Raw genomic sequence first — 13,577 nt, 5'->3', positions numbered from 1 at the left:
CCTAGTTCCCCGACCAGGGATCAAACCTGTGATTCCTGCAGTGGAAGCACAGAGTACTAATCGCTGGACCGCCAGGGAAGTCCCTATGTAGATACAATTTTACGTAGGATTTTAACGTTAAATCCATTCTCTGCTACATGTGCCTAGTTTTAAATGAAACAGAAGAGTCTAGCAATACACTAAAAAACATATGAACCCTGAACAACTCTATAAAACAAAAAACAGAAAAAAAACAAAACACACAGAACCAAAAAAATAAACCCTTACCACTCTCTCTTTCCTCAAACTATATCACAGTAACAAAGTAGCAACAATATACGTGTTCAAGGGACAACATAAAATTTGTCCACTGAACAAAACCTATAACAGAAAATACCTTAAACTGATTATACGCCAAGATTCAGTCTAATTTAAGTATTTTTTTAAAGAGGAAGCATTAAGCCATAAAGAAAGAGGTAACCATTCAACCAGGAGCTCCTTCCTTTCTTTTTCAATCAAAAAAAAATCCTGGTATCTGAGCTTTGAGAAAATACACACCAGTGACAAAACATACCACCGGTATTAGAAGAAAGAAACATTCTTACTTGTAAACAACTAACTTTAGAACTACTGTTCCAGATTTTATTTTCTTAAATGGGAAGAATGAATTCAAACACCAAAAACATACCAACAGTAAAGTTGGTATCTTTATAAAATTAAAGGTAAAAAACACTTACAATTTTTGCATTTTTTCCACTTTTCCTTAGTTGCTGAACAGCAAAAGCATGTTCAACATTATCCATTGAAACGCCATTAACCATCGCGACTCGGTCATTTTCCCTAAGGAAAAAAAGTGACCAAAATAATAACAAGTTAGACGAAACCATACAAATAAGTTTATAAAGATATTTTTAAGATAGGATCTTTAAAAAAGATATTCTAATTATGGGCTAATTAACCTGTCTTCAGATCAATGATAAAATAATGTCCAGCTATTTAATTTTCAAATCCCCCACAAAAAATGTTTAGCACTTGTAACTAACCACAGGTCATTAATTTTTTAACTATTAACACAATGTTTCCCAAAAGGACTGAACAGGTACCACAATACACATAATGACTTCTGGTGGTACAGTTACAGGCATTCAATGATACTAAGTCATAAGGCTGGAAAAAGTTATTCCTTCTTTAAAGATAAAGTCCTTCTCCTTCCAATTTTCTTTCAGTCCTCTACTCATACTCTCATTTTTTTGCTAGTGTACCTTTTGCCTCTCTTTTATCTTGCTAATCTTCTTGTTGAACAAAAACACTAAGACTCAGGGTGAGAGGCTCCTGAAGGCTAGATTCTACCCAAACTGAGTAACAAGTTTTCTTTTCACTATCTTTATTTTTTACAGTGACCTTCTATTTAAGTTAAGTGATACTAGCTTTCCATATGACAGAGATAAGCATAAACGTATATTAATTTAGAAAAATCACTAGCATGGCATGCCAATGGCTGAGGGTAGGAAACATGCTTACTGCAGCTGCCCTTCTGCGGGTCCTCCTTTAAGCACATCTGAAATCACTATCGAGGTTTCCCCACTCTGGAAATGAGGATTATCTCTTCCACCAGATATTGCAATTCCAAATCCAAATCCAGGAGCCTAAAGTAACAATTATAGTAAAATGTTATGATGTCATACTCTACAATCTAAAAAAGTTCAAATATAAAAATTACAATCCTATTACAAAATGCTCACTCACTTGTATGGAAACACATCAGAATGACCTATCCTGGTATGGGAATGCAGGCTTTAATAAATTTAATGCTGGGCATAACAGAATATCGGAAACTGTCAATTACATGAATGTTCTTTAAGAACTAAAACACATTTAAAAATTCTGAACACTGAAATCCTGAATTCATTTTTGCTTATCAGAAGGGTTCCTGAGGGAATTGGCAGTGCCCCCCACCCCCCCCCAGCCGTGATCATCACAAACACTGGCAACTGATTTGCAGAATGACAGATTTAATGAGCATATAAACCGGGTGCCATTTTATATAATAAAATATCAACAGCTGTGAAAATCAACTTCCTTCACTTACCCTAAAAATCTCTACTGAAGTAATACACTATAATGTCTTATACACACTGCATACAATAGAAAGTATACATTAATCATATCAAGCATTTTTAATTACTTATATTGTTAATTAAACAAAATCATAATTAATTATATACTTCTAAATGAGCTGAGAATCTTGACCATGGTGACTAAGGACAGCCCAGCACAGGAACAATCAAAACACTACCAAGTTATTTAAAAATTACCTAATCTCGCTTTTTTCACGAAGATGGCGCCAAAGGTGAAGAAGGAAGCCCCTGCCCCTCCCAAAGCCGAAGCCAAAGCAAAGGCTTTGAAGGCCAAGAAAGCAGTGCTGAAAGGCGTACACAGCCACAAAAAAGAAGATCTGGACGTCACCCACCTTCCGACGGCCCAAAACACTGCGGCTCAGGAGGCAGCCCACATATCCTCGGAAGAGCGCCCCTAGGAGAAACAAGCTTGACCACTATGCCATCATCAAGTTCCCCCTCACCACCGAGTCAGCCATGAAGAAAATAGAAGACACCACCACACTGGTGTTCACTGTGGATGTCAAGGCCAACAAGCATCAAATTAAACAGGCCGTGAAGAAGCTCTGACACTGACGTGGCTAAGGTCAACACCCTGATCAGGCCTGATGGAGAGAAGAAGGCATATGTTCGACTGGCTCCTGACTATGATGCTTTGGATGTTGCCAACAAAATTGGGATCACCTAAACTGAGTCCAGCTGGCTAATTCTAAATATAGAAGTTTTCACTCTAAAAAAATAATTAAATAAAAATAAATAAAAATAAAAATTACCTAATCTCAAAGAAATCCACACCATTCCCTAGAAAGGAAATGAAGTATTCAGAGTAGTCTGAAAGAAACAGCCAATATTCTCCTAGGGCTCCAGAATCAAAAAATCAGAGGCTATGTTTTCATATAACGTTGTACTACACTATGCTCTACAATCCAAACCACCTGAGGACAAAGGTAACAACTTCCTTCCACTACTGTCCCATCCACAAAGACCACGCCCACCATGGACAGGGGATACATCATGACCTCCCCTTCTACCCCAAAGTCTACTGAAATAGCCAAAGAAGAAGAAAAGAGAAAAACTCTTATTAAAAAAGAATAAACACCAGCAATTCCACGCCTAGGTATATACCAAAAAGAAATGAAAACGTGTGCAGAGATTTATACCCACACACAGCAGCATTTATTAATAGCCAAAAACTGCAAACAACCCAAATGTCTATCCACTGATGAATGGATGAATAAAATATGGTATATCCATTAAATGAATTATCTGCAATAGAAAGGAGTGAAGTACTGATACATGCTACAAAATGGGGAACACAGAAAACATGATGCTATCTAAAAGAAGCCAACCATAAAAGACCACACACATCATACCATTCCTCTTAGATGAAACGTTCAGAAAAGACCAATCTGTATGAAACAGAAAATAGACTGGTGATTGTCGACGGCCAGGGTGTGGAAAGGGATGGAGACATTGGGGAGGGATGGTTTATGAGTAACATTATTCTTTTTAGGGTGATGGAATGCTTAAAAACTGACTCTGGTGATGGTCTTACAGATCTGTGAATATACTAAAAATCACTAAATTGTACATTTAAATGGTGAATTGTATGGTATGTGAATTATACTGCAATAAAGCTAATACCCCCCAGAAAAGGTTAATGTGAAAAAACAAATAAACAGGAAAACATCTGGGTGGCAGAAGATAATGGCAACTGCCTGAATCTGTGTCTCCAAAATAATACAAAACAGATCACTACACAAAACCATAGCCTTAATATAGCTCAAAACCAGAGAATATGCAAATCTCAAAATAGCTAGAAGTAGGCCTAAAATTTCAAAAATAAAGAAATGATTAGAAAGAAAACTATTAGCACACAATTAGAAAACTTAAGAGACTACAGAACAAGTTCAAATAAATTTGAAAACTTAGATAAAACAGATAATTTTATAGGGAAATAAAGATTATTGAAATTGACTCTATTAGAAATAAAGACTTAAGCAACCCCATCGCTGAAGAGGAAACAGAGATAGTTATGAGGGAATTATCCCACAAAAAACACCAGGCACAGATGATTTCACAGGGAATTCTACCAAAACATCAATATCCAGATAGCCTCAATGCTCCATAAATTGTTCCAGAGCATCCTAAAATGAAGGAAAGCTTCTAACTCTTTTCAAGAAGCAATTATAATATTGATATCTAAATCTGATCATGACTATCCATGATAAAGACAGGGCTTCCCTGGTGGCACAGTGGTTAAGAACCCACCTGCCAATGCAGGGGACACGGGTTCGAGCCCTGGTCTGGGAAGATCTCACATGCCATGGAGCAACTAAGCCCGTGTGCCACAACTACTGAGCCTGTGCTCTAGAGCCCACACACCATAACTACTGAAGACCGCACGCCTAGAGCCCATGCTCCGCAACAAGAGAAGCCACCACAATGAGAAGCCCAAGCACAGCAACAAGAGTAGCCCCTGCTTACTGCAACTAGAGAAAGCCCACACGCAGCAACAAAGACCCATCACAGCCAAAAATTTAAAAAAACAAATTAATTAATTTTAAAAAGACAGAGCCCCCCTCCAAATACTAAAGCCTAACATCATTTATAAAGGCCAACACCATACAAATATTCCATGACAAGGTGATTTATTTCCAAGACTGTTGTATTAGGAAAGCCACTATATAGGAGACCCTATTAATAAACGTAGAGAAAAAAATTCAGAGATTATATCCATAGACCCTGGAAAGGCCTTTGACAAAAACCAACATTCACGACCAAGGGAAAGAAAAATTCAAGAAAATACTTTCAATCTGTTTTAATATTTCATTTTATGTTAAAGTACATGAAGAACCTTACCCACACACATAGTTGAAAAGGAGAAGAGTGATTTTAGTAAACCTTTTAGATGATTATGGATACTCCTGTTTGATTTTATATCGGTAAGTGATAGTTTCTTAATGGGTGGCTACAATGTGCAACCTAAAACCGTATCAGTGGACTTTTTGTACTTACTCTGTTACATGAATACCCATCCACTGGCCTATTTTGCACTTTGAATGGATTATTTTATCCAATGTGATTTTATAATACATTTCTTGGTCATTTGGAAAATATTTAGGTAAATCTTTCAAATGATGACACATTTCACTATACAATATTTTTTAAAAATCATACTTTAATTAATATCACCACCAATGCAATCAAAGTCTTTAAGTAGTGAAAAGTACTGAGCTCATCTCATGGTGGCAGATAAATGTTTTCCAAATTTTAATTTCTGTTTTAAAATTCAATTTTCTTCATTGGCAACAACTATTATCAGAGTTGTTTTCCTTGAAGCAACAGGTACTCATCACTTGAAAAAATGTTTGTCAAATATTCCAGTCTGGATAACCATTCCTTCAAGTAAAAGTGGTGTTACACACACAAATACACAGCTGGTTGAGCTTCCAATTCAAACAATCATGCAAGTACTTCAGTATAAAGCAGAAATACCTTATGCATATTTCCCATTTCAATATACAGATTATTTGTTAAATGTCTATTCAAAAGCTGACATGTGGTAAAATTAGTAATTTTTACTGCTTTGAGTTATTCTGCAGCAAAACTGGGATTGTTCTTATAAACTCTGAGTAAGTCCAGGAACTATTAGGATGGTTTGGGGCTATGAGGCCAGTTTTACCTCATACCACTGCTTTTGTACCTTCACTACAACTATCAACACAGTGAAAAAGACAAATAACATTTCTGTGCTGTTATGAAAATAGTTCGTCCTAAGCATAAAAAGACTTCAGAGGTCTTTTGGGGTCCTCAGCCCATACATTGATATTAAAAACCACTGAAAAAAGAACAAAACAAAAAAAACCCCAAAACAAACAAAAAACCCAACGAAGCAATTTACAAAAGATATGAAATGTTAAAACTCATAAGAAACACAAATTAAAACCACACAGAGAATGGTAAAAATTAAAGTACAACAACACATTTTGTTGAGGCGGCTGTAGAAAAATAGGCACCACTGCTAATGCGCATGCAAACTGCTACAATTCTTTAGGAGAGGAATTTGGCAATCCTAACAAAATTACAAAAGCATTTATGTATGTATGTATGTATGTATGTATGCATTTACTTATTTGTATTTTTGGCTGCGTCTTAGTTGTGGCACGCGGGCTCCAGAGCGTGGGCTCTGTTGTTGTGGCACACGGGCTCTCTAGTTGTGGCACAGGGGCTCAAGCAGTTGCGGCACAGCCTGTGGGATCTTAGTTCCCCGGCTAGGGATCAAACCCAACCCATGTCCCGTCCGTTGGAAGGTGGCTACTTAACCAATGGGCCACCAGGGAAGTCCTCAAAAGCACTTTATCTTTCAACAGAGTGAACCAGTTTCTAGCAATGTACACTGAAGATTACATATACAGCTCCAAAAATAAGAAAATACATATGTACATAGTTATTCACTGCAGATTGTAACTGCAAATACTGGAAAAAACCTAAAACACCCAAGGGTTACCTCCAAGGCAGTTTGGGGAGGGGTGTGTTATTCTCTGGCTCTTTTTCCATCCTTGGAGGAGGCTAGCACTAATCTTTTACTCTGTATACTTTTAAACTGTGCATTTATATCTTGCTTGATAATTCTTTTATTTAAAAATTAAAAACATAATACAAAAATATTAAAGAAATGCCAAAAACATAAGGACCTTTCAATAAGGAAGGCGGAGGTGAGTAGATACTTCCTAAGATTTGCTTGTGAACAAGTAAGTACAGTCTTGGCTGCATGAGCCAGGCATCAAACCCAGGCAGAACATACTGCTTCCATGCAGTGCCAGCACTCTGTGGGGCATGTCATCCTGCTGGATCAGCGCTGGCTGCAGTTCATTTAATGACTACCCAGGAAGTCTGTGATTCCCAACCCTGTCTACAGATGAAAATCATTTGGGATCAGTCTCAAAACTGCTTGATGATTTCCAAACCCCCCACCCCACAACCATTAAATAAAACTGGAGGAGGGCAGATGGCAGGCGTTTAAAAAAAAAAAATCTCCTAAGTGATTCTAATGGGCAGTCAGGGCTGAGAACCCTAGCCTTAAAAGCTTTGTGAATTTAAGACCAGGGTGATCATCAAAAACTATAAAAGGTTCGACTATCTCACACTTTCCCTTCCCTCTTAGGGAAGGTTTCTCTCCGAAACCTTTTTAGGCTTAGATCTCCACACGGTCCTATTTTTGGGCTTTTCAACAGATTTCTTACCTCCACTGCACTACAATTTACCCTCCATCGTGTTCAAAGGATTATTATTCTAAAACAAACCCAATTCTGTCATTCCATTGCCCAGAGGTCCAAGTTCCTTAACATGCAATATCCTGAAATGCAACGCCAACTTGCTTCCCAGCACCCCAGTCTTTACCCTAAACACACTTAACTACTGACCCCTGCTTAACCATGCCATGCATCATCAAGTTCCAAGCTTTCACATTTCTTCTCTGCCTAGGACTCCTTTAGCATCACACCCTTCAACATCCAGGTTCAACAACACCTCCTTCATAAAACCAACCTAGCTTTTCACAAGCACAAGTGGCCCATCCTGTAGGCTCTCCGGCCACATAGACACACTTCTGCTACTTAACACACAGCACTGTAAATAGCCTGGGTATCAGAGGTTCGTTTGGGAGGGGTTTACATATTCTTCTACATATCCCACCTGAGTACAACCCTGCAAGGGCCTAACACAAAGTGGCTCATCAATGTTAGGGCACTAAAACAAGTATTTAGCCAATTATTCAATTTAATTTTAACTCAATTTCCCTTTATAGAGTTGTCTTTTAAAACTCACACTAATTTGAGCACTAAAACCTCATTAGCAGCCAGAGTACTAGCGTGGATTTGGAATTTCTTGAATTTCCAAATAAAAACAAGCAGGGCAACTATACAGCAAACCAAAAACCGTATATACAGCAAAAAAAAAAAAAAAACCCCACAGGCAACCAATGTACCCTCCTGAGGAAGCAGATGGGGATGAGCAACACCTATGAGACTTGTGTGTTCCCAAAACCTACTTGGAAAGAAAGCCACAAGGCATCTGACACACCTTAGACCTGAAGAACCTCCCAAATAACTAACAGGTATTTACTGGAAAGAACGGCAGGGCAATTTTAGAACAACAGCTGAAACTGGGAGGGATTTTGCCTCTCCAGTTGTCAGTGAGAGCAAGGAGCCTGCAGTAGGGCGTGAATGGGCTAGAGCAGTGTAACCCCTAGGAATTCTCAACACAGACCTGCCAGTGGATTCAGACTAGAGAGGGACAGGAACAGCAAAAGATGAAAGGGTACAAAAGGCATGAGCCTAGGAAATGTCAGAAAGCAGCAGTTATGTTTCTTTAGTGCATGCACACATACAAGAAAACTAAGCCAATTTCTAGAAGCTCAAGAAAGGTAATTTCCCATAAAATTGAGCAAAAAAGGGATTATGATCAAATCCCTTAGAAAATTACTATAGAACACAATGAGTAGCAGAATATCCCTACAGAAAATGAAAGCATGCCAAAAAGAGTACTCAAAAAAAGAAAAATAAAGGATCAAAACTGTTACTATTATAAAACAAGTGAAAAGGCATTACAAAAATACACAGGACATGAAAGAATATAAATAAGAATTTTAGACAATCACAGAAAGATAGACAAAATGAAAAGGCAGAGGACTTTGTACCAGATGAAGGAACAAGATAAAACACCATAAAAACAACTAAATGAAGTGGAGATAGGCAACCTTCCAGAAAAAGAATTCAGAATAATGACAGTGAAGATGATCCAGAACCTCAGAAAAAGACTGGTGGCAAAGATCGAGAAGATGCAAGAAATGTCTGACAAAGACCTAGAAGAATTAAAGAACAAACACCTGGAAGAATTAAAGAACAGAGATGAACAATACAATAACTGAAATGAAAAAAAAAGAAAGCTGGAGTAGCAATACTCATATCAGATAAAACAGACTTTAAAATAAAGAATGTTACAAGAAACAAGAAGGGACACTACATAATGATCAAGGGATCAATCCAAGAAGAAGATATAACAATTAAAAATATATATGCACCCAACATAGGAGCACCTCAATACATAAGGCAACTGCTAACAGCTATAAAAGAGGAAATCGACAGTAACACAATAATAGTGGGGGACTTTAAGACCTCACACCAATGGACAGATCATCCAAAATGAAAATAAATAAGGAAACAGAAGCTTTAAATGACACAGTAGACCAAATAGATTTAATTGATATTTATAGGATATTCCATCCAAAAACAGCAGATTACACTTTCTTCTCAAGTGTGCACGGAACATTCTCCAGGATAGATCACATCTTAGATCAAAAATCAAGTCTCAGTAAATTTAAGAAAACTGAAATCGTATCAAGCATCTTTTCTGACCACAACACTATGAGATTAGAAAAGAATTACAAGGGAAAAAAAACATAAAAAACACAAACACATGGAGGCTAAACAATACGTTATTAAATAACAAAGAGATCACTGAAGAAATCAAAGAGAAAATCAAAAAATACCTCGAGACAAATGACAATGAAAACACGACAATCCACAACCTATGGGATGCAGCAAAAGCAGTTCTAAGAGGGAAGTTTATAGCTATACAAGCCTACCTCAAGAAACAAGAAACATCTCAAATAAACAACCTAACCCTACACTTAAAGGAACTATAGAAAGAAAAACAAACGAAACCAAATTTAGCAGAAGGAAAGAAATCATAAAGATCAGATCAGAAATAAATGAAATAGAAACAAAGAAAACAAGAGCAAAGATCAATAAAACTAAAAGCTGGTTCTTTGAGAAGATAAACAAAATTGATAAACCTTTAGCCAGACTCATCAGGAAAAAGAGGGAGAGGACTCAAATCAATAAAATTAGAAATGAAAAAGGAAAAGTTACAACAGATTCTGCAGAAATACAAAGCATCCCAAGAGAGTACTACAAGCAACTCTATGCCAATAAAATGGACAACCTGGAAGAAATAGACAAATTCTTAGAACGGTATAACCTTCCAAGACTGAACCAGGAAGAAATAAAAAATATGAACAGACCAATCACAAGTAATGAAATTGAAACCATGATTAAAAATCTTCCAACAAACAAAAGTCCAGGACCAGACATCTTCACAGATGAATTCTATCAAACATTTAGAGAAGAGCTAACACCCATTCTTCTCAAACTCTTCCAAAAAATTGCAGAGGAAGGAACACTCCCAAACTCATTCTATGAGGCCACCATCACCCTTATACCAAAACCAGACAAAGATACCACAAAAAAAGAAAATTATAGACAAATATCACTGATGAATATAGACGCAAAACTTCTCAACAAAATACTACCAAACAGGATCATATACCATGATCAAGGTGGATTTATCCCAGGGATGCAAGGATTCTTCAATATATGCAAATCAATCAATGTGATACACCATATGAACAAACTGAAGATTAAAAACCATATGATCATCTCAATAGATGCAGAGAAAGCTTCTGACAAAATTCAACACCCATTTATGATAAAAACACTCCAGAAAGTGGGTATAGAGGGAACCTACCTCAACATAATAAAGGCCATATACGACAAACTCACAGCAAACATCATTCTCAATGGTGAAAAACTGAAATCATTTCCTCTAGATCAGGAACAAGACAAGGATGCCCACTCTCGCCACTATTATTCAACAGTTTTGGAAGTCTTACCCATGGCAATCAGAGAAGAAAAAGAAAGAAAAGCAATACAAATTGGAAAAGAAGAAGTAAAACTGTCACTGTTTGCAGATGACATGATACTATACATAGAGAATCCTGAAGATGCCACCAGAAAACTACTAGAGCTAATCAATGAATTTGGTAAAGTTGCAGGATACAAAATTAATGTACAGAAATCTCTTGCATTTCTATACACTAAAAACAAAAGATTAGAAAGAGAAATTAAGGAAACAATCCCATTCACCATTGCAACAAAAAGAATAAGATACCTAGGAATAAACCTACCTAAGGAGGTAAACTACCTGTACTCAGAAAACTGTAACACAGTGATGAAAGAAATCAAAGATGACACAAACAGATGGAGAGATATACCATGTTCTTGGACTGGAAGAATCAATATTGTGAAAATGACTATACTACCCAAAGCAATCCACAGATTCAATGCAATCCCTATCAAATTACCAGTGGCATTTTTTACAGAACTAGAACAAAAAATCTTAAAATTTGTATGTAGACACAAAAGACCCCGAAGAGCCAAAGCAGTCTTGAGGAAAAAAATCAGAGCTGGAGGAATCAGACTCCCTGACTTCAGACTATACTACAAAGCTACAGTAATCAAGACAATATGGGGGCTTCCCTGGTGGCACAGTGGTTAAGAATTCACGGGTTCGAGCCCTGGTCCAGGAAGATCCCACATGCTAAGGAGCAACTAAGCCGATGCGCGCCACAACTACGCCGATGCGCGCCACAACTACAGAGCCTGCGCTCTAGAGCCCACGAGCCACAGCTACTGAGCCCGCACACCTCGAGCCCATGCTCCACAACAAGAGAAGCCACTGCAACGAGAAGCCCGTGCACTGCAACGAAGAGTGGCCCCCACTCGCCACAACTAGAGAAAGCCCTCATGCAGCAATGAAGACCCAACGCAGCCATAAATAAATAAATTAAATAAAATTAAAAAATTAAAAAAAAAATACAATATGGTACTGGCAAAAAAACAGAAATATAGATCAGTGGAACAGGATAGAAAGCCCAGAGATAAACCCATGCACCTATGGTCAACTAATCTATGACAAAGGAGGCAAGGATATACAATGGAGAAAAGACAGCCTCTTCAATAAGTGGTGCTGGGAAAAGTGGACACCTACATGTAAAAGAATGAAATTAGGACACTCCCTAACACCATATACAAAAATAAACTAAAAATGGATTAGAGACCTAAATGTAAGACTGGACACTATAAAACTCTTAGAGGAAAACATAGGAAGAACTCTCTTTGACATAAATCACAGCAAGATCTTTTTTGATCCACCTCCTAGAGTAACAGAAATAAAAACAAAAATAAACAAATGGGACCTAATGAAACTTCAAAGCTTTTGCAAAGCAAAGGAAACTACAAACAAGATGAAAAGACAACCCTCAGAATGGGAGAAAATATTTGCAAACAAATCAACGGACAAAGGATTAATCTCCAAAATATATAAACAGCTCATGCAGCTCAATATTAAAAAAACAAACAACCCAATCAAGAAATGGGGAGAAGACCTAAATAGACATTTCTCCAAAGAAGACCTACAGATGGCCAAGAAGCATGTGAAAAGCTGCTCAACATCACTAATTATTAAGAAATGCAAGTCTAAACTACAATGAGGTATCACCTCACACCAGTTAGAACGGGCATCATAAGAAAATCTACAAACAACAAATGCTGGAGAGGGTGTGGAGAACAGGGAACCCTCTTGCACTGTTGGTGGGAATGTAAATTGATACAGCCACTATGGAGAACAGTATGGACATTCCTTAAAAAGCTAAAATAGAATTACCGTATGACCCAGCCATCCCACTACTGGGCAGGTACCCAGAGAAAACCAAAATTCAAAAAGACACATGCACCCCAATGTTCACTGCAGCACTATTTACAATAGCCAGGTCATGGAAACAACCTAAATGCCCATTAACAGACGAATGGATAAAGAAGATGTGGTACATATAGACAATGGAATATTACTCAGCCATAAAAAGGAATGAAATTGGGTCATTTGTAGAGACGTGGATGGATCTAGAGACTGTCATACAGAGTGAAGTAAATCAGAAAGAGAAAAACAAATATCGTATATTAACGCATATATGTGGAATCTAATAAAAAGGTACAGATAAACTGGTTTGCAGGGCAGAAATAGAGACACAGATGTAGAGAACAAACATACGGACAGCAAGGGGGGAAAGTGGTGGTGGTGGTGGTGGGATGAATTGGGAGATTGGGATTGACACGTATACACTAATATGTATAAACAGATAACTAATAACCTGATGTATAAAAAATAAAACTCAAAAACTCAAAAAATGAAAAAAAAAGAATTTTAAGAATTCAGAAATGAGGCTGACAGAATTCAAGAGTTAATTAGAAATTTTAAAAAGCCATTTTAGACAGGAACACAAATAAACATAATACCATGAAAGAAACAGAAAGTAAAAAAGATAAATCTTTTATAAAACAAAAAAGAAATGTTTCAGGAGATTTTTTAAAAAGGATTTGAGAGAAAATTACAAATAATGAAGACAGGCAAGAGATACAACATACGGATAGTAGGAATACCTGAAGACTAAATTGAAGTAGGAGAAAAAAAATAGTAAAACTAAAATTAAATAAAGAACTTTCCTGATATATGTATTTTATATATCCTTCCATATATTTATATATATAATTGAAACTGTATACTCAAAGGACACAAATCACT

At 37.0% G+C, this 13,577-nt stretch overlaps 1 protein-coding gene and 1 pseudogene across 13 annotated transcripts in view; one reads left to right on the top strand and one right to left on the bottom strand.

Moving 5' to 3' along the window:
• The window catches only part of TJP1 (tight junction protein 1), a 343,097-nt gene that overhangs the window by 63,756 nt on the left and 265,764 nt on the right, over positions 1-13,577 (bottom strand). For all 13 annotated transcript variants that reach the window (XR_007475411.1, XM_049705658.1, XM_049705651.1 and 10 more), the window contains 2 exons: positions 1,501-1,625; positions 717-819 (listed from right to left, as the gene is read on the bottom strand). Coding sequence is in view for 12 of the 13 variants with exons in the window: in XM_049705658.1 (XP_049561615.1) it covers positions 717-819; positions 1,501-1,625 (228 nt within the window). In the remaining variant the exon portion in view is untranslated. The remainder of the gene's footprint in view (positions 1-716; positions 820-1,500; positions 1,626-13,577) is intronic.
• LOC105748437 (60S ribosomal protein L23a-like) lies at positions 2,303-2,825 on the top strand (annotated as a pseudogene).

This window comes from Orcinus orca, chromosome 2 (assembly GCF_937001465.1).
Source record: "Orcinus orca chromosome 2, mOrcOrc1.1, whole genome shotgun sequence".
In the NCBI taxonomy this organism is placed as follows: domain Eukaryota; kingdom Metazoa; phylum Chordata; class Mammalia; order Artiodactyla; family Delphinidae; genus Orcinus; species Orcinus orca.
Note: the sequence above shows the minus strand (reverse complement) of the source record. Positions and strands in the feature narration are given on the sequence as shown.